This window comes from Vulpes vulpes, chromosome 8, assembly GCF_048418805.1.
Source record: "Vulpes vulpes isolate BD-2025 chromosome 8, VulVul3, whole genome shotgun sequence".
NCBI lineage: Eukaryota > Metazoa > Chordata > Mammalia > Carnivora > Canidae > Vulpes > Vulpes vulpes.
Window position 1 is genome coordinate 52,174,564 of NC_132787.1, and position 26,378 is coordinate 52,200,941.

The following is a 26,378-nucleotide window of genomic DNA, read 5'->3' on the forward strand; positions in this document are numbered from 1 at the left end:
CAACCTGCTAGACTGGGGTTGAGGAAACAGGGTACGAAGGAGTCCAGGGTGGGGGACAGGACAGCTACCCCAAAAGCCCCCTACTGGTGAGAGGCCATGGCTACCTCCTCTCTGTTTCGCCAGGGCCCCGGGACAAAAGAGAGAGGCAGAGTTAAACTCCCTTTTATCCTCTGCTCAGGAGTCAGAGATGAAGATGAAGACATATACCTGAGAGCTTCAAGTTTATTCTTTATACTTTCACTCTCCCCACATCCAAACAGCTACAGCATTCCCCACATCAAATGACTTTCCAGGAGAGCAAACTCATGCCTCCACATGATTCTGAGGGGGTGGGGGGGTGGGGGTGCCTCTAGATTCTGGCAGTGAGGTCAGGCTCTCCTGCATGGAGGGAGGCGGGCGGCTCCTGCCACATCCATATACAAAAGCTCAGAACACTTCCTCAGCATCTGAGACCCTGGTGTTCTGGAGCTCCAGCAGCCGTTGCACAGCCTCAGTCAAGTCCCGCTCCCCGAGCCGGCGGTTTTCTCGAGTCCGAATGTTCACTGTTTTCTTACTCTGCTCTTTCTGGCCAACCACTGCAGGAAGAGGGGAGGTTTGGGATTGTTAGGGTACACTTATCCACATGGAATATGCAAACATTCAAGAGACCTGAATCTTTAGGAAGAGTGAGAGCACAGCCCAGATATAGTTCAGGAAAAGGAGATACTTAGATGCCTCCTGCTCTCCAGTTCCCCGATCATCCTGATTAAATAAGGAAATGTTCCAGACATGCTCCACATGCCTTAGCACTTTCAGTAAGGAGCCTAGGGAGTACAGATAGTGGGGTCAGCCAGAGAAAGACAAACAGACCAAGAAGCAGACTCAGAAACTGTATGTTTGGACATTAGAGAGGGGAAGGTAGTAGGGGCACAAAGCTCAAGGCAAGTCCAGGGGGTAATGGGCAACTTGCTCTAAGTGCCATTGGGTGAGTGAGAGTGTAAAACAAGAGAACTGAGTAACCTTAGTAAGAGGCGTTTCTGTTCCTTGTCTTCAAGACAGAGCTCTGAGTGGAGAAATGAAAAAAGGAACAAGGTGGCCTGACTTTACTCAAGGTCTTTCTCATCATTCCTTAGGGTTGACTCCCTCTGGGTATAGAATAAACAAAGCTAACTAATTAACACCTTTTTAATTCGTCCTGTCCCTTTCTCTGTAATGCTCCTTTGGTTAATTAACCTAACAGACATCAAAAGCTAGGATGAAAACTTTTTTCCTGAAACCATAAAACTCCTAGAAGAAAACATAGGTGGTGATATCTTGGACACCGGCATTAGCAACTTTATTCTGGATGTGTCTCCTCAGGCAAGAGAAATAAAACCAAAAATAAATTACTGAGACCACATCAAGCTAAAAAAGCTTTGCATAGCAAAGGAAACTATCAACACAATGAAAAGGCAACCTATTGAATGGAGGAAGATATTGGCAAATGATATATCTGGTAAGAGGTTAATATTCAAAATATATAAAGAACTCCTACAATTCAACACCAAAAAACCCCCAACAGTCATAGTTCAAAATAGGCAGAGGGCCTAAATAGACATTTTTCCAAAGATGACATACAGATGGCCACCAGGCACTTAAAAAGATGCTTAACAACACTAATTATCACAGAAGTGCAAATCAAAACCACATGAGTTATCACCTCACACCAGTCAGAATGGCTAGTATCAAGAAGATAAGAGGGGCAGCCCGGGTGGCTCAGTGGTTTAGTGCCTAGTGCCGCCTTCAGCCCAGGGCGTGATCCTGGAGACCCAAGATCAAGTCCCATGTTGAGTACCATGTTGGGCTCCCTGCAGGAAGCCTGCTTCTCCCTCTGCCTGCCTGAGTCTCTGCCTGCCTGCGCCACTGCCTCTCTCTCTCTCTCTGTCTCTCTGTCATAAAGAAGACAAGAAATAACACGTGTTGGCAAGGATGGGGAAAAAAGGGACCCTTGTTGGTGGGAATGCAAGCTGGTGCAGCTACTACAAAAAACAGGATGGAGGGTTCACGAATAAACAAATCTTAAAAATATATATTGCCAATATATGGAAGCAACCCCAAGTGGCCATCAACAGACACATGGATACAGCCAGGTACCCTGTATGATTTCACTTTTACATGGAATCTAAAACACAAAACAAATGAATACATACACACACTTTCCCAACAGAAACAGTCTTATAAATACAGAGAACCAAAAAAGTGATGGTTGCCAGAGGGGAGCAGGGTAGGAGCATGGGCAGAATAGGTGAAGGGGAATAGAGATATAAACTTCCAATTATAAAATAAGTAAACCACAGTGATGAAACATATAGCATAGAGATAGTCAATAATATAACATTATATGCAGATAGATGGTAGCTACATTTATTGTGATGAGCACCTAGTAATGTATAGTCGCATCAAATCATTATGCTGCAAACCTGAAATTAATGTAACATTGTGTGTCAACTATACTACAATTAAAAATTTTTAAATTTAATTTAAAAAATAGATTAATGGGGCAGCCCCGGTGGCTCAGCAGTTTAGTGCCAACTTCAGCCAAGGGCGTGGTCCTGGAGACACGGGATGGAGTCCCACATCGGGCTCCCTGCATGGAGCCTGCTTCCCCCTCTGCCTGTGTCTCTGCCTCTCTCGATCTCTCAGGAATAAATAAAATCTTAAAAAAAAAAATAGATTAATGTTAAAGTTACTATGTATATAATTAAGAATAACCAGCAAAATATACAAAAATTAAAAGGATAAAATGTGAGTCTAAAAAGAAATGCTAAAAAAAAAAAAAATAAAATAAAAAGAAATGCTATTTTTGCAGCAAAATGCTGATAGCTTTGGGCAATATCCCCAGAGCCAATGTGGTTCACACTATCCCAGCTCAAGATTAAGGGGCACTTTAGGGCAGCTCCAGTGGCGCAGCAGTATAGCACCACCTGCAGCCTGGGGCGTGATCCTGGAGACTCGGGATCGAGTCCCACATCGGGCTCCCTGCATGGAGCCTGCTTCTCCCTCTGCCTGTGTCTCTGCCTCTCTCTCTCTGTGTGTCTCTCATGAATAAATTAATAAAAAAAGATCTTAAAAAGGGGGGGGGCACTTTAGGGGAGATGTCTGAAAATATGGGCCCAGCAGGTAAAATTCAAATACTGGCTGGCTACATAAAAACCCCAGCCTTAGTTTTGAAGGTGCTCACTATTTACCATATGTTGTAATAACCTAAATCTCATCAAATGTTTTCTCAAATGTCTTTTATATATATTTTTTGTTCTGCTGAGAATATTCTATACTATGTGTTAGTGAAAAAGTACTTTTCGTGCCTGTGACGAATTCGTGCCATAATTCTCTATGACTTGGCACAAATGCAAAGAATAAATCAGTAGTAGGAAAAAAGAAAAATTCTTCTGAGAATGAGAACTGGTTGCCAGGAGGGTGAACGACCCGAGGGTCCAAATGGCTCAGGTGTCCTGAATCCAGCTCAGTAATTAACCCAAATATGCAGATGACCAAATTTAAAAGGAAAGAGCAGGGATCCCTGGGTGGAGCAGCGGTTTGGCGCCTGCCTTTGGCCCAGGGCGCGATCCTGGAGACCCGGGATCGAATCCCACATCGGGCTCCCGGTGCATGGAGCCTGCTTCTCCCTCCGCCTGTGTCTCTGCCTCTCTCTCTCTCTCTCTGTGACTACCATAAATAAATAAAAATTAAAAAATAAAAATAAAATAAAAGGAAAGAGCAGTGCAGGAAGCCAGTGGGAGAATGCAGGGCTCCGAGTGCATGTGCTGTTGGTTTCTTACCGAACTGAAAGTTGTAGTGGGCGAGCTGAGCCCGGCGGACTCGACGGCTGAGGGTCAGTCCTGAGTCGGCATCCAGGTCACAAACCAGTCCTGCAGCCTGTAGCCTCTGCTGTGCCTGGGGCAGAGAGGCAGAGGTTTGATGACAGAAACTGAAAGCTGAGGAGCTAGAATAGTCTAAAACCAATCTTCCCCATGCACTGGATCTGTTCCTCCGTCCTCTGCCTCAAGCCTCTCACTTCCTGTGGACAACCACTCCTTGTTCATCTCTAAACCGAGGCCCCTCCCTAGCCCTGTAGTTTGGTCTGCCTCCTTCTGGAGGCAAGCTTGTGACCAATTCCCCAATTCTGCCTGCTGTAGCCACACAGCCACCCAACCAGCTACTTGACTCTGGTACCATCCATATTCTTACTTCTCTCTAGAAAGCAAACGCAAAACCAACATTTCTCTAAGCCCCTTTTGTGCCAAGTACTCTGCTGTCAGAGTTTAACATTTGTTAATTTGTTTAATTTTCACGCATCTCCACAGGCAACTCTCAGATGTGGAATTTCTAGCATAAAGGCTGGCAACCATTTGAGCCCAGCCTTGGGCTCCAAGTGCTATTCTGTGTGACCCCGGCCTACCCATTGCTCAGCCCTGGACTACAGCTAGTCCTGCTTCAGCGCCTGTGCACACAGCCCTGCTTCCCCTCACCTCCCTGGCATATTCTTCTTGCTCAGCTCCCACGGGGATGACCACTACCTGGAACGGCGACAGCCACAATGGCCTGGTGGAGAGGAGAGGAAGGCAAACTATTTACTCCAGCTTTGACCATGAGTGTGGCTACAGAGTCAACTTGAGAGGAAAATGGAAGAGGGAGTCTGAGGAGACCAGGATCTGGAGCATGCACTGACAGAAATCTGGGGCCAGCGGTCTCACCATTTTCCCCCATAACTTTCCGCCAGCACTCCCAACATCCTTTCCACAGAACCTAGCACTGCTCGGTGAATGAGGACTGGACGCTCCAGGACTCCCGCCTGCCTTGGAGGGAAAAAGGGAGATGAATGGAATAAAGAAAGTGCACAAAATGTGCACCCAAAAGGTTTCCAAGAAATATTCAGGTTTCCAAGAAATATTCAGCTCCAGCAAAGGTGTAGAGGATTGGGGTTTCATTTTTGGGGACAAAGAAGGGAAAATTGATTTCCACCTATTCTGTTGGCAGCCAAGGGTAAAGGAGATGGGGCAAGGTTCTGTACCCCTTGTACTGGAGGTCAAATCTCAGAGGCAGCTGGAAGTCAAGCTGGATTGTGCCACACTGATGAGGCCGGCCCAGGGCATCATGGAGGTGCACATCAATCTGGAAGAGACAGACGGGAGGACAGAAGAGCAACCAGAAGCAGCATATACCCTCTACTGAATGTACCACCCACCCTCTACCTACCCACATCCCAGGCTGTTTTGGGAGACTTATCACCCAGCTATAATATACTCTAAATCACTCACTGGGCACTCCAGCGGTGGTTCTTTCTACTCAGTAATGGCAGAACTTTAAGGGACATCAACACCGACATGAATGACCCACCCACACCCTGGCCTCTGAATTCCTTAAGCTTGTCATCTCAAAGATCTTCATGTGCACTCATGCATGGATACAGCCTTCATCTTGTCATTGCTCAGAATGGCTGCACCTCTGCAATAGTGCATCACACACCCTGCTCTGATTACTATCTTTTGGTCTTTTGGCTCTGACAATTATTCCTACCAATGGCTCTTCAATTTCTAGGTTCCTTAACTCCTCTTTTTCCTTCCCATTCACAGCCCCTACCCACCTTTCTTTCCCCATGCAGATGGAACCTGGTTCCCTTCTACCATTGTTCTGTCACATCTCCATGGCAATACCCTAACCTGGTGGCACTCTTGCCTCCCACCTCCTTGGCCCTGCAACAGAACCCCTCAGAGCTGCCCAACATGTCCTATACCACACAAATGCATAAATGGGGACTGCTGCCCTATTTTGAACCTCAACTGGGCCCTCGCTATTGTTAGCAATCCTCTGCTGCCCAAGTCAGTTTTGTGTCCTGTTCTCAAGGATTTTCAAGCTTTCTCTTCTTCCTATTGTCACTGCCCTCACTGCCAACTCCCCCTCTGCCCTACTCCCATCTCAGCAAATGATCCTGTCTCCTATCTCACAGTGAAATCAGATAATGATGTCACGAGATGGAAAAATGTCTCCATTTCTTGTCACCACACCTAGACTTCCTTGCATGTACCCCCACCTTTCTTCCTGCCTCCGGAACAATGGCAAAGGTGGTCTTTTGAAGGCTCTCAATCCTACTCCTCAAGCCTCACCAGGAAATTCCCTCTACTGAAACCCCTCTACAACTTCTACTTCTCTCAGACCCAAACAGATTCTCTTTCATCAGAACACTTAAACATTCTCAAATTTCTCCCTCTATCAAAATCTCTTTTGACTACCCAGGCCCCTTTGGCTACTCTCCTTTGCTTTTTCAAGAGCCAAAATTCTCAAAAGAGTTAAGTTCATTTTTCACCTCTGACTCCCAACTCCAGCCTACTTTACCAAAAACGGTCCTTCAACATCTAACAGCCTTTTCAATGAAACCAGCAGACAGTCCTTTCCAGTCCTTTTCCCCCCTAACTTCTTCTAGCTTGCCCTGCAAGTTTTTACCCTGCCCTCAGCCTGCTCTGGAATTTCTCCATACCTGGCCAATAATGACCTTCCAGGTTATTATCCTGCAAGAAGCCTTTCCTGACCCTCCTGAATGACATGCTTCCTTGATACCTATACAGTGTGGATTCGGTGGCCCCAAAATGCCTATTTACCTCCCACACCCTTCACAAGATCATAAGCTCCACGTGGGCAGGAGACATACTGCTCTTCTTTATATCCTAGACAAGTTTAAAAATATTCCCTTTGTGCCTACTAAATATGTAATAAGACAAAACAAGAGATGAATAAATAAAACTCGTAGCAGGGTCCCCTGCATACCTTAGGCCCATAAAATGCACCATCTCCAGGTTTGAGGTCCCAGGGTTCTCCAAATTCTTCCAGGGCCCGTTGAAGGACCTTTCAGAGGGAATGAGATAGGAGAGGAATGTGTCATCTTAGAGTTTATGAGCAATAGAGCCTTCCAGTCCCCAACAAATGACCTGCTTAGCATATGCCCCTATGGAGGACCCTGATTCCTATCTCCCCCACCCCTATGAGAGAGTGGTTTATCTGCCTCTTCACCTGCTTACCTGCTCAGCCTGGTCCCAAAGGCAAGACTCTCCCAGGAAGCCAGACGGCCGGGTGGATAGTGCCAGGCGGAAGGAGAAGCCAAGGACAGCATAGACAGAACGCAGGAAATCAAGACAGCTTTGGATCTCTTCTTCAAGCTGGAGGCAGAAAAAACAGTGGGTGAGCTGTACACTACCGAGTGCAGGAGTGATGGGAGTTTGGGGGAGGAAACACAAGGCAAAAATAGAGAATGGTTAGGGCTCCCATGTAACCGAGCTGTAGTATATGAAGAGGGTGACTGGCAGTTGGGAATGTTGGCAGTTCATACGGAACACAGAAAGTGGCTTAGAACTGCTCTGGTGGAGCTGGGGAAAGGTCACCTGATCTGGTGCACAGAAGATGTGAGCATCATCCTGCTGGAAGCACCGCAGCCGGGTCAGTCCCCCCAGACTACCAGAGGCCTCAGCCCGGTGCAGGACCCCAAAGTCTGCCAGTCGCAGAGGCAGCTCTCGCCAGGATCTGGGCCGGTGAGCGAACATCAGGCTAAAGATGGGGTATGGGAGGGTCAGGGCCACAGGAAAAAGTAGCCCCTGCAGACTGCCCCTCTATGTAATGTGCTTGCTTCCTTTCTCTGCCCCTTAGTGAACAACCTCTCCAGCCTTGGCATGCCCTCCCACTGAGTCCTGTCCACCCCACTCAGCACAGTTTGAACCTGACCTGTTTGAAAGTTCATTTCTTAGAAACAACAGTAGCAGACCTCATTTACTGTACTGCTATTCTGTGACAGCGACTGAGGTGAAAGAGGAACTTTGGACAGCAGCTCCAAACTCCAGATGTTACACAAAGGGACTAAGACTTAGGGAGGTAAGATGGTTTTCCCAACTCCACATGGTTAGCTGAAGGGCAGATTCAGAACACAAATCAGGTGTCCCAGGGCTCTGCCAAAGTGCTTCCTCTTACTTCATATTTGACAACTTGGTTGCCTATCCCCAGCCCTGGGAGGACCCAGACCTCCTGACTCCTATCTCACCAATGTGCAGGGCAGTTCATGGGCTTGAGGGCAAGCGTGTCTGTAGAATGGCTGGTAGAGCAGACACTCAGGGAGCTGGCAAGCCTGTCAGAGCCTGGGGGCTGCAGGACAAACATATCTTCCTGATAATGTTCCCAGTGTCCTGACAGTTCCCAGAGTTTCGCCGAAAACAGTGTGGGGGTTTTCACTTCTGAGAAACCACGGCGGGTGTACTCAGCCTGCAGAGGAGGATATAGACACAGGTCAGAGTGACTGGGGGAGGAGGCAGGGTGGCAGGGATATGATTCTCCTGAGATCTTAGCCACAATCTGTTAAGTACCATATTCTCTTTCTGCACTCCCATCCTGTGGACCACACATTCCTAGGACCTTGTTAAAGGTCACCTGCACTTTACAATGTTTATGTTTAATCTCGCTCTTTTAACACTTGGCCTCTTCTGGGCCCCAATTTCCTCCCTGGACTTCCTTCCTCTCAACGTGGGTCCCCCTTACCCTGATAAAAGCCACCAGTGCATTATACACCCTTGTCCCTCGAGGCAGGAAGAAGCAGCTCCCGGGGCTCAGTTCATGAAAGAAGAAGAGCTCCTGTGCCTGTGCGCAGGAATGGCGGTGTCACTCAAGGGAGAAAGTGAGGACTTTGGAATCCAGAAGAAACTGATGGAGCTGCTCAATCTCTTGGATTTGGAATCTGCTCCCAACTTTGCCATCAGACTCCCTCACACCAACTCCCCTTCTCCCAATCTCTGTACCTTCCCAATGCGCCGGTGGTCCCGTAACTCCGCTTCCCCCTTCCGTTCTTCCCAGGCCCTCAGCTCCTCTACTGTGGGAAAGGAGATCCCTGACACTCGTTGCAGTGTCTCTGGGGTACCCGAAGACCTCCACAGGGATGAGGAGTTCTATGAGAGGACACAGGGAGTCAAAGGGAAGATGGGGGGGGGCGGGGACTGCAGGCACCTAAGCTCTCCTTCAATGGTGCTAATCTGATACTGAGCTTAAGCACAATTGTCCCGTCTCAGTGTTCACTCCGTTTCCCATTGCCATCACCAGACTACTATCCCCCCAGACTCCCTGCCATGTTTATAGCCTTAGAGATGCTCACCCATTCCCCAACTTCTAATCAATGACTGCTCATGGGAGTAACCCTAAGCTCTGGTCAAATGTCCATCTATCCATCCACTTATCAATCTCCCACACTATGTCCTACTCTTCTTAGCCACATGAAATTCAAATGCCTCTGCTTGCTCTTTTCTTGAACAATTTAATAAGAAATTGCCTGTGTTTTATAGCACTTTTAGTTTTTCCTCACACTTTCTCCTGTGTTAGCTGACTCTGTCTCAGTGATGTGGATTTATTGGCAGGAAAAGAAGAACAATAACCTGATTTTGAGATGGGGAAAATGAGTAAGGAGATTCACCCAAGGCCATATGCTTCACTGGTGGGAGAGCTAGGACTAAGCACAGATGGCTAGGTTTTCAGTCCAGGGCTTTTGGCTGTATATACCTGCCTCTCCCCTTGCTCCCAACTCCCATTCCACCTAATAAATAACTCGCCTGACCCAGGAACAGTATTTTCATAAAAAGCATGCCTTTGACTTACAGTATACTCCCTGCACCTTTCAAATGGTGTTGTATATACCCTCTCTTCACAGAAGCCTCCCCTACATGACCTTGTCCAACTTGTTCACATATTCCCTATCTCCCTACCACTGAGGTCCAACTACAGAATGTGAATTGGCTTCTGGGTCCCGGCAGGGTGCCCAGCATCTACCATCAGACTGGGAGTTTGCAGAAGGTATGAATGAAAAATCTTTCTCCTTCTGGATTCCTCGTTCAGCTATAAGAGGAGAGAGGGGCTAAGAGACCATATTCCCTATTCCTCTGCTTATCCCAGTGAACACAGGAGTCTCAACCTAACCCTGCCCTCACAACTGACCGTTAGCAGCTTCAGTCCTCCAATCTGTCCAGTATGCCGAAGGTGGGGGCCCCGGCAAAGATCAACCAGCATTCCACACCTGGGAGAAAGAAGAGGCCACTTAGTGGTTCTCAAATTCTTGAGCTTCTAGTCTTCTCCTCTTCACGGCTTTCAGTAGACAGGAAAGAAAGTAAAGAACTATTCTACAGAGGGAGCAAGAACAATGGGAGATAAAATTATTTCTTGTTCCTATTCCTTTTCTGGAGGAACAGATTACTTTCTACCTTCTTTCCCTCATCCCATCTCTGGGTTTCTTTGGTGCATCCCGCTTCTCCCTCTTTCTGTCCATTTTGACAACTCTCACCCATATACTGTTGCTGTGGGACCTGTCACTTTCTCTTCAATCAGGCGAAGCTTAAAGGGGTTATCCTGGAAAGAGAGTGAGGATAAGTTTTTATTCCCATAAAGATGTCCTGGAAGAGAGCTACCCCTTCCCTCATGCTTCTGGATCTTCCTCCTAAATGTGTGCCCCTCCACCCTACCTTGAATAGCTGGCGAAGTTGATCCTGGGACACCTCTAACCTCCGGAAGGGTTGAGCAGCAGCTACAAGTTCTTGGCAAATCTGCTCCAGAGCAGGCAGCTCTGAGCCCCGGACTGTCCTGAAAAGAAGATAGTTGGTTGGCCTGCATCTGCTGAGAAGCATCACCTGGTGCCAAACTTGCTGATCGGAGGTGAAATCCTGCTCTCCAGAGACATTCAGAATTATTGGCAAAGAGAGACAAACTGAGAGAAAACATAATTAGGAAATCAGGTATAAATTTTCCAGCAGGAGCAAAAGCTCTATGTATGAAATTAAAAGCTGGACGCAGGCAATATGAATGGACAAAAATGGAGCCACAGTAATGAAGGATGAAGTAAAATTAAAGAATTCATAAAGACTAGAGAATTTCAAGCAGAACTAGATAGGAAAAGAAAGGCAAAGACCAGTGGAGAAAATGGCACCAATGTCACAGCTGAGGCCTTTGGAAGCCCTTCCCCAAACTTTCTCCTCCAAACTGAACATGCCTGACACCCCAGAAAAAAGGGGCAGAAAACACCCCTGTGAAAGGGTACACACTCAGTTATAAAATGAATCAGGTTTGAGGAGTTAATGTATAGTATGGTGACTATAATTGATAATTGTTTTGTTTATATATTAAAATTTGTAAGAGTAAACCTTAAGCATTTATACATACACACACTTAATCAACCCAATTGTGAGAATCCTTTCACAATGTATACAAACATCAAATTATCAGGTTGTACACTTTTTTATATTTAAAATTTTGTTTGTTTGTTTGTTTATGTCATTTCTACACCCAACATGGGGCTTGAACTCACAACACCAAAATGAAGTCACATGCTCTTCTGACTGAGCCAGCCAGGCTCCCCTCACATTGCACACTCTAGTATAGGTGCTATCAAAGTGAGCACTATACACTTGAAATATATTACTTTATCAATTATACTCTAAAAAGTTGAAAAATGAAATAAAACACAGTTAAATATCTAAAAGAGAAACCACCCCAGAATCATTCTCTTTTCTTGCACTACTCACCGCTCCTTTCCCAGGAAGAAATCATGGTAGAAGCCACATTCTGTACTTGGACCTCGGCAGAGGATAGCACCAAGGAGTTGTTCAGCTGCTGCCCCAAGGACGTGGGTGCTGGAGTGCCAGAACACCTGGGTTCACAAGGAAGGAATTCATACCCTCCTCCTTCAAGCCCTCAGAGAAGCTGGTGTGAAATCAGTATGGCTCTTCTACAGAAAACTACCAGAAAATGGGGAACCTGACCTTGGGGTGAACGCTAAATAATAAAAAGAAACAAAAAAACTGAATAGAAAAGAGAACGAAAAGCTAGTAGAGGCAATGCACAGATGAGAGTAACCCTCAGCGCCACTCCTTGGTGCTTCCCAGTCCCGGAGCTCAGAAGCACAAGCCCAATCTTCTTTTGTTGGTCCTATAACAACCCCCTTTAGGGCTTCAGAGTAAACTACCTTCTTAAGATAGTAGTTCCTAAGGGCTCTGTTTGGTCTTTGAGTTCTATTTTTTTCTATCCCAGGAATCTAGTGTGATGCAACCCCTTTTCTATTGTTTGTCACCACTTGTAGGTGACAAAATTCCATTTTTCTGGATCCTAATAGATGAGGTCCATATTACCTAAGCTGACCTGAAGAAGACAAAGTGGGAAGGAGGTCAGCGGTGGAAGCCAAGTTAGAATTAAAAAATATATGCTACAGAGAACTTATAATGTTTATGTCTATAAAATCAAAGGGACTGAACTGGCATTATATCCTTCTATTTTCAGCTTATGATCCCTCCTCTCTACTAGCACAAATGATGTCTACTTAATAGACTCAGTCTGAAAACTTTCATCATAAGCTCTTTTTTAAGATTTTACTTTTTTATTTGACAGAGAGAGAGCGTGAGCAGAAGCAGGCGGAGTGGGGAAGGGGAGAGTAGGCTCCCTGCTGAGCACGGAGCCTGACTTGAGGCCTCAATCCCAGGACCCTGGGATCATGACTTGAACTGAAGGCAGACACTTAACTGACTGAGCCACCCAGGCGTCCCTCATAAGTTTCTAGCTTAGGCAGGGCTAGTCAAGACAAGCTATCTGTGGTATGTTTCCCTCCTAATTGCAAATGGAGAAACTGAGGCAAAAGAAATACTAGAAATATGTTTACTTAAATATCACTTAGTTTAGGTACTCCTGAGTGATGCAGTTTGTTAAGTGTCCAATTCTTGGTTTGGGCTCAGGTTGTGATCTCAGGGTCCTGAAATGGAGCCCTGTGTCAGACTCTGTGCTCTGCGCAGAGACTGCTTGGGATTCTCTCTTTCTCCCTCTGCCCCTCTGTAACCCCCCTACAACTCTTTCTCTTTTTAAAATAAGTAAGTAAACCTTTAAATTAAAAAATACATATTGGGGCGCTTGAGTGGCTCAGTTAAGCATCTGCCTTCGGCTAAGGTCATGATCCCAAGGTCCTGGGATCAAGTCCTGCATCAGGCTTCCTGCTCAGCAGGGAGCCTGCTTCTCCCTCTCCCTCTGCCTGCCACTCTCCCTGCTTGTGCACGCTGTCAAATAAACAAAATCTTTAAAATATACACATATCCCTTAGTTTGGTTGTTATGGCATTCCCCAAAACAAAGAAACTTACTGCTTTGCCCTCTGCAGAACTAAATGTCAGAAATTTGAGGTCAGAATCTGTCTCCAAGGGTCGCTCCAGATCATAAAGCTCTCCATTCACTTGAGCAGCCACTACAGTATCTGCCACTGTTGAACTTGGTGGAAGGGAGGGGAGAGGATAAAGAAAAAGACATGGTTACAATCCACAGGGGAAGAGAGGGACTAATCTCTCAAAACTCCAAATTTGCAAATGGGGAAAGGTGTAACCAGAGCAACAAAATCTATAATTGCTTTTCCTGATGGATAATAAATGAAGGGCAGGCACTCTGAAACTAATGCAGATAAAAATGAATCCTCAGGAAAAGGCGATCTCGAGAAGAATGGAAGAGAAACAAGCAGAATTTTCATTCCCCGCTCAAGTCCTGCGAAGTACAGAGACCGGATACTCCTGGTGGGTCTGGTACCTCATCTGCTGGGCTAGTTGGTAAGGAGTCGTGTTCCATGCCACAGCGTCCACCTTTTGGCCTCCAGGGAGGGTTATCTTAATAGTCTGCCGTTCTTTCTGTGTCCTGCTCGCTAACCTCTTCACCTGAGCAGCCCATAGCTCCTCAAAAAGGCCAAGCCGCTCTGCCAACCAATGTGGCGGGTTCGGCACCGGTGCCTGGAGGGAAAGATGCTAGGAGGTAACAGGGTCCATCATTCCTTTTTGGGATTGGGGCTGGTGGGAGATGAGGGCATGGAAGTGGTCTTGGTCCCGATCCCTCGTCTGAAAGAGGACTGGGTGACACAGGGCTGGGAGCCCTTGTTCCTCCACCCGTTGACCCTAGGGAAAAAGATGGCTGCACCTAAGGACTTGGGAAGCCCGTCCAGGGGTAGGGGTGTCCGGCTGGGCTAAGAGCCTACATCTCAGCCCACAGCTGGGCTGGATCCGAGCGGTTCATAACTTTTGGGTACCTCACGCACCGTGCGTAGCCCGCAGATCTGCAAGACCGGGAGCCGGAGCTGCCGCCACCTGCGATACAACCCCATGTTCCTTCAGACCGGTGCCTACATCCTTAAACAAATTGTCGCCGTTTCTCTCACCGGATTCCTCATTGGCTGTTGGCCCAACACCACCCACGCCTATGGGCTCCTGAGGCTGCCACTCTAGTCTGGGCCCGCCTTCAGGAAATCCGCAGAGGTACGCCCCACACAGCGCGAGCCGCGGTGCGGGTGGTTCCGGGTGAGCGGAAGACCTAAACTGTTACACACACCCGCAATCCCGAAACCTGAAATCCCAGCCCAAAGTAGCAATAACGTATTCTGCAACTTTGATGACAGGGGCAGGAAAACGCCTGAGAAATGAGAGTGGGAGAAAAACGGACGGGAAAGAGAAGCTAGTCATTTCCTTTTAACCATAGGTTTTTACATAGTCTTTACTGGCAGGTAGAAAAGAGGTAAGAGCATAGTCCTTGGAACCTGACACTGTAAATCTTAGATCTGTCTGCCATTCACTGTGGAATTTTGGGTGGATTATTTAATTTATTCTAAGCTTCAATTTCCTCATCTATAAAATGGGAATAATAATAAAACTTCCAGCTGCTGAGGTTAATTTTATGGAAACCGTGCCTCACCACAATGGTGACAAGCAATTAGAATAAATGAATTCAACGACTTTGAGGCTGGAGCCGAGAATCTGCGGGGGGCACTTGTTGGAATCTCTTCACAGTCCTAGTGTTTATGAGGGACCTTAAAGACCTCTTAATCTTACAGATGGGAGACTTTAAGGTCAGAAAAGATAAGTGACTTAAGGTCAAACAGTAAGTGCTGGTTCAAGATTTTGAATCCAATTTGTACACCCTTCTATCACACCATGCTTTCTCTAACAGTAGGGTTGATTTCCAATGTACTCCCCATCACTTCAGAAAGAGATGCCTGACCCCAGAACCTCAGCTGTCTGCTTCCTGCACAAGACCTTGCCCCTCATTTCCATCCTAGCTCTCCACTTCCTTGATCTCTTCCCCACTCCCTGCAATATCTAGGACAGAGGACTAGGCATGTTTGATTTATTTTGCAAAGTAAAAACTGAAACACGGTCACATTTGTGGTAAAGTAGGAGGGGAAATGGACTTGGGGGGCAGCTGTAATGTTCTCAATAACTCCCCTTCATCCCCTCACCTGGGGGTGGGGATGGTTAGAGATGGTTCTCAAGTTTCCAGTGCTGATAGAATCAAGGATTGTGGAAGAAGAGCTGTCAGAGAAAGCTGTTTAATCTAGGCTTCCAGAGGCCAGAGGTTCTTTCTGGTGAAGGCAGTAGTTGACGTGAATCACAGGCACCACTCTGGATCTGGTTCCATCTGCTGACACCCTGTAATACAAAAAGAAATAGACAAGACTGTGGAAGAGGAAGATTACTTGTGTGTGGGAGGGGTGGTCTGGAGGGTTGGAAAAAGGCAGACAGGATTTAAAATGACATTCAGAAAGTGTAACAACAGGCAGAACTTTTCCGATGGCTTTGCACCCAAAAGAATGGGAATGTTATATTGCAGGTAACAAAGTGATAGGTTCTCAATAATTATTGAATTAAGAATGTATCAATAACTGTATTGACCTAAAACTCCAAAGGATACATTTGACACATACATTCTTTAATCACTGTCCTCTTTTAGGATAGTAGAAAGATGGTAGAATAAATAGGCTACACAATCATGGCGGCTCCCTGTACTCATCCCTCAAACATGTACTGACTTACTGTGTGCAATGTCCTGAACTGAGGGCTCATAGGATGCCCATCAATCAATGACTAACATCATCACCTATGTAACTTGTGTTGCAGCGGAGGAAGGAATGTTAGGAGTTATTTTATTCTTTTTGTAGCAACAAGCCAGCCAGCCATCAAGGAATAGCAAGCTAGCTACAGCCTATTCATTAATCACCAGTTCTTTTACAATTTCTGACTTCTGACTACCATGTGTCAGCCTCAGGAATTTTAACCCATTAGTCTGTCTGGGAAATGTCTATCCCTAAAATTGCTCTTACCTTCCACCCAGAATATCACTGAACACCTACTATGTGCCAAGTGCTACACCTATCATATTTGACTTCAAGAACAACCCTGACAAATGCTCCTCCTATGCTCCTTTTAAAACATGGAAAATGATCCTCAGAGAAGTCAAATCCTAGCCCTAGCCCTAGCCCATCTGAATCCAAAACCTGCGTTATGCCATGCCACCTTTCAGCAACTGGAATAATCCTAATGCATCGCAGAGCTCTTTTTCTGCAGGGTACGCCACTTGGAGGGCCAAAGAGGCCTTAAATATACAGGGAGAAGATAAGCCAAGAAAAGCATCTAACTAGATTTTCTCTAATCAAAGTTAAGGAAAAGTAAGTATGAGAAAATAATGCCAGCAGATTTCAGAGTCCAGAGAAAAGGCAATCCTCAATTAAGGGTATCCAAGACCACTGGTCATATTTTTAAAAATTCTCAGCTTTACTCTTAGAATCAGCATCACAAATTAGCTAAAGCTTTGGTTGAACAAGTATTATTTTTGTATTCCTAAACTATATGTAAGAATATTCTCCATTGAAGGTAAAGTCCAATTCCTCTTGTCATTGGCATATACCTCCAAGTCTATCTTAGCTCTTCGCAAAATTTCCCTGCACCCAAGAAGTAGAAAAGATACCAGAGGTGTAAAAAAAAAAAAAAAGGAAACGTAAGAGAGTCGAATATATAAAGGTTTATGTCATTGTCACTAAATAATTTTGAAGCCCAGAGAACTAGCCAAGTGGCTAAAAGTGCAGTAGGTGGTGTAGAGAGGTTAGATTTATTTAAAAGCAAAAAACAACCGCAGCCCCCAACACACAAATTCCTTAGTGATGAGATGTAGGATGGGGCCAAGCTTTTAACTTTGCTTTAAGATGCCAAAAACAAACAAACAAAAAGATGCCAAAAACAGTAAGTCCAGCCACACTTGCTGATAAAAAAGGAGGGGGAAGCTTCCTACCAAGGCACAGGGATGAGCCTTTGGCTTATCTAGAATCTCTACTACACCTTCCCTTCTCCAAGACAACTCTATTTGTCTGGCGCCAGTGCAGGGATGTCAGCTTAGGTTGATGAGATAAAAAGGCAAGCACAAAGTAATGTGAAAGGTCTTAGATACACCTCTATAAAGCAATGTACAACTAAGGCCCATTACCCAGTAATCAAAGTTTCAGATTAATCCTTTACTAATCTCTAGTGCCCATGACAATGATTGGCTATCTGGAAGATAGAGGATCTTAAGTGTAAAGGATTCCTAGCCAGGGAAGAAACAAGGAACTGGATGCTGCATCTGTTTCTTTCTACCCACTGCAGCCAAAATACAGCTAGGAAAATGTAGAATGTTTCAAGTTATCTGAGCTCATTTTTCCCACAAATTATGCAGCAAAGGATTTGAGTAATTCACAAAAATAAAGGGGACAGAGTGGGGATGAGGAAGTAAAGTTGCTGGAACATCGAATTTGCTATGACCCCAACAGACCCAGGGCCGACTGGTTTAGCCAGGACACTTTTGAATCAAACAGAAACCTGCAGCCTGCACTTGTGTTTTCTGTTGGCCACTGCTCACTAGTCCCTCCACCCACATCTGTATTTTCAACTTTTGACTCTTGTTACAGTATGAACAAAGGGAGAGAGAAAAAAAGAAATAAAGGTATACGATAAAGTGCCATAAAGTAATTGCAGTATCAATTCCTAAATAGATCCCAGGCTTCTTACCGGCTTTCCTGCAGACTCCTAAGCATAAAATGTTTTCCTCTCCCCCTAACAGCCAGATGTAACTTGCACTTTGCTTCTTTCCTTTAAAGAGTGTGTGTTTCTCCTTACTTGTACAAGGGGGAAGGGAGAATAGGATGTTTACTTAAGAGCTGCTATCTCACTTGCAGGTGAATCTCTTGTGGCTTTGTCTATGAAGCCTTAATGAGTTATTACTCAGCAATTGTGAACAGCAGGGGATGGGACTCATCTATACAGTTACTCATAAGCAAGTATGAGAAACGCCCCAATACTCCAACACCCATTTGGATGGTGTTTGTTACTGTCTACATACATGAGGGGTAACTCATCCCTCTTATGTAAGATTGGCTTAAATAAGACAATTTAGGGGGATGAAATTAGGCATTTTCAACACGCCCAGAAAGACCACTATAGAAGTCTAAAAGCTGTGGCTTCCTTGGAGATGGAGAAAGAAATCAGTTGGGCAAGTCAAGGTTCCAAGTGGGGACAAGAAAAAGGGTGAGCCAGATTCCAGAAGCAGCCAGTACAATTGTACACCCTATATATTGGGTGTGTTCCTAGGCTATTTCCTAAGTGTCTGGTGACACACGCATGTAGCTTCATGTAACGAAGGCTGCTATTTAAAGCCTTCTACCCTGCCACTGACCCAGGTGGGCTCTAGACGTGGTGACTCTTTATCCCTTAACACCAACATTCCATTTATTAAACCTCACTGGGGTATGAAAAAGGGATGGGGCAAGAGAGGGGTTAAGTGTGGCTTACGTATGACAGATTGCCAACATACAGCAAGACGGGTAGATGTGGGCAAAGAATTGACCAGAAGGAACCCCTTACTACCACCGCCCCTGCCAACTCTACGCGTGCTTTTAATCTTTTTTTTTTTTTTTTTTTTTTTGAGGGAGGTGGGCAGAGAATCTTAAGCAGGCTCTACATCCAGTGTGGATCCCAATGTGCGGCTCAATCTCAAAACCCTGAAGATCATGACCTGAGCCAAAATCAAGAGTTGGACACTTCACTGAGTCACCCAGGCGCCCCTTCTATGCTTGCTTTAAAAATACTTCTTTGCTGGCAATTGTACAACTTTTTGAAGACATACACAAATAATTATCCATACAGTATTATCCCGCTTCATTATCAACCACTTCTTGAACATGATTTCACCCCACCCACCATCCCTTTCCAAAAGTGAGTTACACAAAGGATCAAACAGAAAACCCACAAGGTCATGGAGATCTGAGAGGCTCAAATTGCCTTCAGGAACACTGAATGCTGAAGTCAAAGGGGACACCTGGATGAGATCAATGTGTGTGTGTGTGGGGAAGCCAACCACACAACAAAGGAAACCATACTTTATTAAACTGGAGAACAAAAACATAGTATTGGGGACAAAGATAAAAAAGAAAAAAGGAAGAACGGCTGGGAGAGAGGCAAGGTCACAAAGAAGGGACAAGGGTGGTCTGTGGTATCTGTGTGCCTCAGAAATGTGCAGGCACACATGGTCCCCATGATACCTCTTGCACTTAGATCAAAAAGCCAATACAATCAGATCTTCAGAGATCTATCCAGGCTTTCTTTCTGCATCCTGTTGTTGGTTTCACCTTCAGCCCTGGACAGTCATGTAGTAGGGTCTTTGCCGTAGAAAATTTAAATTTTCCAACCATAGGCCCGCTCCGCAAAGCAGCAGTTTCAGCTTCCGGAGAAGTTCCGTTCTAGTTGCACTCACCACAGAAGCCAGGAGCCCTTGGTCAAAGCCCCAAATCTCAAAGAAAAATGTCAAACCTTCAGAACTAGTTATTTTATTAAATGATATTAATACACATTTCAAAAGGATTTCATTGTTGTTGCCTCTAAAGCATGTACTTGTTTTGTTTTCCACACTGAACACGTCGAGAGTATCATCCAACATATCTAATTTTAATCTTAACAGGCATTCCCGCCCATTCAAAAAAGGGGGGAAGGGAGGAAAAGGGGGAAAAAGCAGTAATTTACAGCGGCTTCAAAACAATTAACAGCTGAAGCTTAATTCTGCATGAACCGGTAACTCCAGGCTTGATAGTGAATATTCTGCAATTAGGAAGTTTAGCATATTCACATTATCTAGATAGGTTAGCTGTACCATATATATATCACAAACATTGTATTCCTGGGATCGGAAAGGATCAAAGTCCTACTCTCTGATCATTTTACCTTTCCTGGCATCAAACCAAATTCTATTTATGCTCACCTTTTGGGAGGGGAAAAGGGAGCAGGGAGAGAGGGCTCTCATCTAAGCTGACTTAAGAGTAAACTCTTATACAATACTTAAGGACTTGATTTCTGATAGTATCACTGAGCTTTAAGTGGTACCAGTGTATTCACGACCCCCCGACCAATTCTCTGTCTGTGATTTTACAGTGAGCACCAAGGACCTTAGTAACAACTTTGCATATTCTGCTTTCATATATATCATGTCCTTGCCAAGACACACTATATTATGCTTTCTTTAAAAAAAATCTTATTTATTACATTTTTAAATTCAGGTTGAAATACAAAAGTCAGAGCATGGGCATGGAGTTTTAAATCACAGACACAGAAAGGATAAAACCCCTTTGTTTCATGTTATGAATACCAGAATTGTCTTTTTTGTTTCACTATATCACATATATACATTGTCGTCTTCATTTACTGCTGTAGACAGACTTAAAGTTAACAGCTGACAGTCACATACAAATCCTCACTTCCATCCCGAAACAAACTCAATGAGGATTTTGTAGCTTAAAAAACAAAACACCTTGCAAAAAAACACCAACCCTTTAAAGTCCATCTTTTAAACTGTACAAGGTCTTCCTTTCCATGTATTAGTCATCATGCTTTTGAGGACAATTACCCTGCCTCAACATTTAGGAAGCCACTTTCCTGACATCCCCACATTTTCTGATAAAATCAAATAGAGAGCCTTTTCAAGTAAACACTACTTTTAGCTTAAACAAGAGCAGCAGAAGGAATTCACATTCTTTTATTCTAGAATGAAAAACATCCCACTTAATTTCTGCAAAAAAAGTTTCAGTTTTGAGTCAATTAGAACTCCCCTCCCCTCCCCCAACCTTTACCCTTATTCTCAATCACACTTTCCCCTAAACAAATGTCTCAGGACTCAAGATAACTATATTGTTTCTTTGCTTTGCTACACTATATACCCCATCCCACACATAAAGTCATGGTATCATGCATTTTTGTGGGGAGAGCTACAGGGCAGAGAGGCTGGAGAGGGTCAAAGACAGAACAGTTGACTTAAGACCAGAAATGCCATCAGGAAGATGAAGGACTTGCAGCCTCCTAACCACAGAACACATGGCAAGCCCAAATAAATAACATGGAATAAATTACACAAAAACTCCCAAACTAGGACCCACAACTGGTTTAAGCTGCTCTCTGAAACCAGGTTTATTCTGACACAAAGAATCATCTTCTGTTGCTGTATTGTCCACTCTCCCCCATCTTTAAATATTTCACTAGAGGAATCCAAAACAATTCTCATACTTCCTACAGTTAGTTCTATGCTCCCTTGGAAGAAAATATGAAACTTGCTAGGATTCCCTAAAAAAAAACACCAATACGGTTTTATTTATCTAGTTGGAGATTACCAGTGTGTATACCCTGGGGTAAGACAGTAAATAATACAAAATAATAGTAAAGCAATCTTTGCTTTTCAGTGTTCTTAAAGTTAACAGACACTAAAAGCATACTGATTGTCTTTTTTCCCAGTTTTAGTTGTAGAAATACAAAGAAGCCTTTCTGTTTGGAGAGAAGGAAAGCACATCCTTCTCGTGTAAAATGACTAAGGGCAGAAACATTATTTCCTATTGGGAGTGGAAGGTGAGGATAAGCCTTGAGCCTTAAAATGTGACAGATTGCTAGCTGTAGAATGGGGTAGTCTGGGTTTCTCAGGCCCTCCTGGTTCTCTGTAAAGAAATGCATAGTAATACCCACTTGTCATTAAGACACACCTAAAGAGGTGTAAAGCACTGGAAGAGGCTATTGAACCTCCTCCTTTGAAATAACAAGAACAGGAGTAAATCCAGGACTAGGGCAAGGAGGAAAGATACAGACCAATAGTTCCTTTCCCCTAGTAGTTAACCTTTGTAAAAATCACCAACAAATATCACATTAGGGAGGCACCATGATAAAAATGTCTACTTATTACATTAATAAAAAATTTAAGAATAATTTCAGTTGTGCCTCTGTATCAGTTGTCAACTTACATGGCTTTCTTTCTGGCGAAAGCAGAAATGAAAACTGAGAGGGAAAAAGTCATTCACAAAAAAAAAAAAGCAGGAAGCAAGAGCTTGGTGCAAGACATGTCAAACTAACTCAGAGTTTCCCATTCTCATTTATGAGGGATGGGCAGGTCACATCACACGGTTGATGGTTCCTTTCTGTAACTCTGTATTGGAGTTACACCTTATTTTAATCTGGAGATTATATCCAGCCACCGCTCTTTCATTCCAAGGATAAAGAGGAATAATTTTTACCAGGATAGAATGAAATCTGTATCTCACAAAGTTAGTCACACTGATGGTTCTTTAGAAGAAGAGGCTGATTTTTTTTTTTTTTAATTAGGATTTTAGGAGAAAGGTAAAGAATCCAATTTCAATATGTCTTTAAAAACAAAACAAACTTGACAGGTCTATGGTTTCCCACCTATCCTCCCTTGCAACATCTTTTGGCTTGTCAGCAGGGCACAGAGCATACAGGAAAAGGAGCCACACTGGTCACAGTAGTTACTTAATGGGAAAGAGAAGGGGACAGGAATCCTTCTATTGGCTACTTGATAAGCCAAGCCCAAAATAACATCCCAACATTGCACATGTTATTCTCTGTACTGATGGAAATTTTATTTCAAATGTAGTAATACTCTTCAATAAATGGGGCAAAATAAGATTTGTCCCCCCACCCCCACCCCTCAAACCCCCAGCCAATGAAGTGGCTTTGGTTGTGTTTCTTTGCCCGCCCCCCATCCCTTTAAAATACAAGTAGCTTGGGGAAGGTTGGTAAGTGCAGTGGGAGGGAGGACTGAATGGAATAGTGAAATGTAAGCATGTATGACTTTTTAATTTGGAAGGGAGGCCCTTTGTCATTAAAAAAAAAAAAAATCAAAGGTAGGAAAACAAAACAACAATAAACCAAACTCCTACTTCCAATGCTCTCTAGACTGTTCAAAATGCTTTTCCCTTGGTTTCCATCAGTACCTGGGAGGGAAGAATGGGCGTTTTGGTGCAAAGAACGGAGGGCCCCTAGCAAAAGGTGGCCTGGGTCTCTTTAGACTGTGGAACGGGTCTCTGCTGAGAAAAGGTTCCCTAGGCCGAAAGTCTGGCCGGGGATTCCGCAAAATCATACCACTCCGGTTGATAGCGTCTCTGTGTGAGGGACCCAAGTGGGGGCCACTGCTGTTGTTGCTGCCTCCCCCACCTCCTCCTCCATGGGCTGGGCCCAGGTGTTCCAGAGAATGGGAGGGTAGGCTGAGGCTCTCTCGTACACGGCTAAGGCCAGGGCCGTTGAGGTCCCGTTGGGTGGGGCCCCCATGGTCCCTGGGTCCTGGGAGCACCCCAAAATGCTCAGCCAGGGACCCTTGAAGGAGGGAACTATGGTCCTTGGGAAATACTGCCACAGCTCCCGCCACTCCGTGCTCTGCCAGTGGTGGGGCTGGGAAGGGTACAACCCCAGAGTGGTCAACAGGGGGTGGAGGAGGAGGTGGAGTAGAAAAGGGAACACCACTCCCACCACTGCTGCTAAGTTCCCCAGGGGGTGGAGGAGGGGGTGGGGTGGGGAAAGGAACTCCGCTGTGTTCTCCAGGAGGAGGGGGTGGGGCGGCATGGGCCAGGGCCGCCTCCTTTGTGAAGGGATTCGAAAGATCCACAGTGGGTAGATGAGTGGGTGCATCTCGAGAGAAGATACCACCATGATCCTTAGGAGGGGCAGGTGGGGCAGATGACGGCCCCACTGGCTCTCTCTGGAAGGGTGTCCCATGTTCCAAGGGGGATGGGGGGAGATGATGCTCAAATGTTGAGTTGAAACTGTTGGAACGGAAGCTGCCGACACTTTCCTGAAATTGGGATGCCCGTTCCTTGTATGGTGCTGCTTTAAAGCCAGTGAGGCCTCCGCTGCCCCCACCCCCAAGGGATGCCAACTCAGAGGCACTTGAGGGGCCATTGTCAAAGGAGCTGCCTGAGGAGCTCAGATCAAACCAACCCACCCTTGAAGCCTCGCGCCCGTGTCCTCTATTTCCCTTCCCAGGAACTCGGACGGACTCTACGGTCTGTATGGGCTCCCCTGACATCCTCCTATTGGCTGCATTATGATAACCCAAGGTTTCTATAGGGGCCCCCTTCTCTTCGGTGCTATCAGGCAAGTCTAAGCAGGAGGACGAGACTCGGGTTTCTATGCGGTAGTGCTCTTCTTGTTGCTGCTGATCAGTGGCTGTCAAGCTGGGCTGGGTGAGGTTTGAGAGACCGCTACCGTCACTTGAAGTGCCCTTGCTGGGGGCCTGGCCAAAATGCTTATCATCTGAGGGTTTTCGGGAGGCGTTTTTAAGCATATTCTTAAACTCAATCGTCGACGTGGTGGAAATGGTGGGGGCCAGGACTTTCTCCACGCCTGGTGTGGGTGGGTGGCCCGTGGGAGCGGCAAGGGTATTCTGCGGAGAGAAAAGGGAACGATGTGGGACTGGGTGAGGAGGGTCTGGGTACTGCTTCTGTGGCAAACCGAGATGCCCAGTGGTAGACTGAGACAAGCTATTGTGGTTGGAGTCAGGGGTGAAAAATGAATCATTCTTACTCGGTGATGGCGACCGGTCAGCCCCCGGTTCACTCCCTCTTATGCTGAAGGCACCAAATAGCCCAGGGGAAGAGGAGAGATGGTCACAATTCTCACTAGAGTCCAGGAGGGCCCTTACAGATGGAGGGAAGGCAGACTTTACCCCAAATTCTTGGGCCCTGTGGCTATAACTGGAGAGGATTGGCTGGTATTCGGTGGCATCAGAAAGCTTGCTTGACTTCAGGATAGACTTGGCTGGTTTCTTCTCTAGGTTCATCATGGCAGAGGGTGGAGGCCCTGAATACTCAAAATCTCGGTAATCCTCATCTTCCTGGAAAGAAGTATCTGGATAGAATTTTTCCTGTGAAGAGTCCATCAGGGAAGATGGTCTCTCCATTCCATCAGAAGGCTGCTTATAGGGTGATTCACTGCCCAAGCCAAAAGGTCGATATGTAGGTACAGAATTGGAGAGTTCCCGGGGGTAGCTTTCCTCTCTCCCAGGGGGTGGTGATCTTGTACTGCTGGGTGTTGAGGAACCAGGGCTAATGATCTTAGAAAGCAGGGACATGGTGTCTACACTGCTGGATGTGGGCTTGTCCATCATCTCATCCTGGGTGGGTGTCCCACTCCTTTCATCCCGCACAGGGGTTCCATCAATGTTGTCGATTGACGTGCTAGTAGGGCCACGTTGGAAGTCTGATGGGTGGCTTTCTGCTGGGGCACTGGACCCCAAGCTGCTCAGAATTGGGATGTTTAAGTTTAAGCCACTGAAACCAGGATTACCTTTTAAGAAGTTGTGGATCTTCATTTCCAGGCTTGGAGAGGTGGACTCGGACTCCAGCTTTGGCTTGGAGATCTCTGAAGATTGGCATATGGCAACTTCAGTAGGTGCGGCAGCAGGGTTAGCACTGTGGGTTCCTGTAAACCCCATCGAGTTGGATGGTAGCTTAAAAGGAGTGCTTGGAAGCCCTGGGCTTTGCCCAATTGAGGCCTTGCTGGCTGATGTTGAAGAGACTTCAGAAGTTGATGAATTAGGAGAATAGCTGAAGCTTTTGGGAATAAAGGATTGGGTATTGGAGGGCAAATTTCTTCCTTTTACACTAGAGACCGTGGTGTTGGCAGGGGAAGCAGAAGTGCTCTGGGATGCAGCTTCACTGGCTGGGACTGGGTTCCCAGTAACACTCTGAAGTAAAGATGACAGGCCTGTAGAAACAGATTAGAGGAGTTAAAAAGAACAACTGCCTACCTTATAATAAAAACAATGTAGGCTGATTGGATATTCCCATTCATTCCAGTGGGAACCAGACAGACATTAAAATATGAGGCCAACGGGAATCTAGACCAATCAACCAATGGTGAACTGTCATAGAAAATACTGGACCTATTTCTCAATATAAAGTGAGCAAATTATTGAAATGTTTGTAGTACAGCCATTAAATAAGTTCAACGTGGCACAATAAAGGCAACAGGAAAGGGGAGATTTTCGTGTCAGAATCATTCATGGTTTAAACAAGACAAGGCAGGAAAAGAAAGGAGGCAAAATTATCCTTAAAATAACACTTTAAGCCAGTATTTCTTAATGTTTGATCTGTGGAACTGTTTCTCTAAGTGCAAATAGATATTCTGTCCAATCCTTCCTTTCCAGCCTCTGCAATTATCTCTAATAAGTTAATGGGCACTGTTGAGGGAGAGAGGGAGAGACCGGGGGTGTGTGTGT

At 45.5% G+C, this 26,378-nt stretch overlaps 2 protein-coding genes across 12 annotated transcripts in view; both read right to left on the reverse strand.

Moving 5' to 3' along the window:
• Positions 1-204: 204 nt before the first annotated feature.
• Positions 205-14,270, reverse strand: TARS2 (threonyl-tRNA synthetase 2, mitochondrial). 6 transcript variants are annotated; one of them, XR_003232815.2, is made up of 18 exons: positions 14,080-14,218; positions 13,581-13,777; positions 13,148-13,271; positions 11,550-11,674; positions 10,494-10,611; positions 10,316-10,380; positions 9,973-10,051; positions 8,790-8,936; positions 8,533-8,631; positions 8,042-8,259; positions 7,392-7,554; positions 7,032-7,169; positions 6,781-6,858; positions 5,030-5,130; positions 4,713-4,810; positions 4,488-4,560; positions 3,798-3,912; positions 205-575 (listed from the first exon to the last, which is right to left on the reverse strand). XR_003232815.2 is itself a non-coding variant. In XM_025983132.2 (18 exons), the coding sequence occupies exons 1-18, from the start codon at positions 14,143-14,145 to the stop codon at positions 427-429; spliced, it is 2,157 nt and encodes a 718-aa protein (XP_025838917.1). In that variant the 5' UTR covers positions 14,146-14,270; the 3' UTR covers positions 205-426. The 6 variants fall into 6 exon arrangements, 4 of the variants coding, with proteins under 4 accessions (XP_025838917.1, XP_072622738.1, XP_072622740.1 ...); XR_012003036.1 differs by having other exon boundaries at positions 14,071-14,191; XM_025983132.2 differs by having other exon boundaries at positions 4,713-4,814; positions 14,080-14,270.
• Positions 14,271-15,146: 876 nt separating this feature from the next.
• RPRD2 (regulation of nuclear pre-mRNA domain containing 2) overlaps positions 15,147-26,378 on the reverse strand; it is a 95,217-nt gene continuing 83,985 nt past the window's right edge. For 2 of the 6 annotated variants that reach the window (XM_072766633.1, XM_072766635.1), the window contains 2 exons: positions 23,098-25,864; positions 15,147-15,463 (listed from right to left, as the gene is read on the reverse strand). In XM_072766633.1, coding sequence (XP_072622734.1) covers positions 15,364-15,463; positions 23,098-25,864 — 2,867 coding nt within the window. In that variant the 3' untranslated portion in view covers positions 15,147-15,363. Of the gene's footprint in view, positions 15,464-19,204; positions 25,865-26,378 lie in introns of those variants that run through there. The other 4 variants (XM_072766636.1, XM_025983004.2, XM_025983002.2 and 1 more) reach the window with 2 other exon arrangements.

Bases quoted from the DNA above. Each gene is read 5' to 3' on its own strand.
- TARS2 (XM_072766637.1), bottom strand. From the start codon at position 14,145: ATGGGGTTGTATCGCAGGTGGCGGCAGCTCCGGCTCCCGGTCTTGCAG. The intron at 3,913-4,487 runs GTGAGGGGAAGC...TCTCTGCCCCAG, and splicing joins AAGAAGAATATGCCAGGGAG to GCACAGCAGAGGCTACAGGC. The intron at 576-3,797 runs GTAAGAAACCAA...CTCTTCCTGCAG, and splicing joins CCACTACAACTTTCAGTTCG to TGGTTGGCCAGAAAGAGCAG.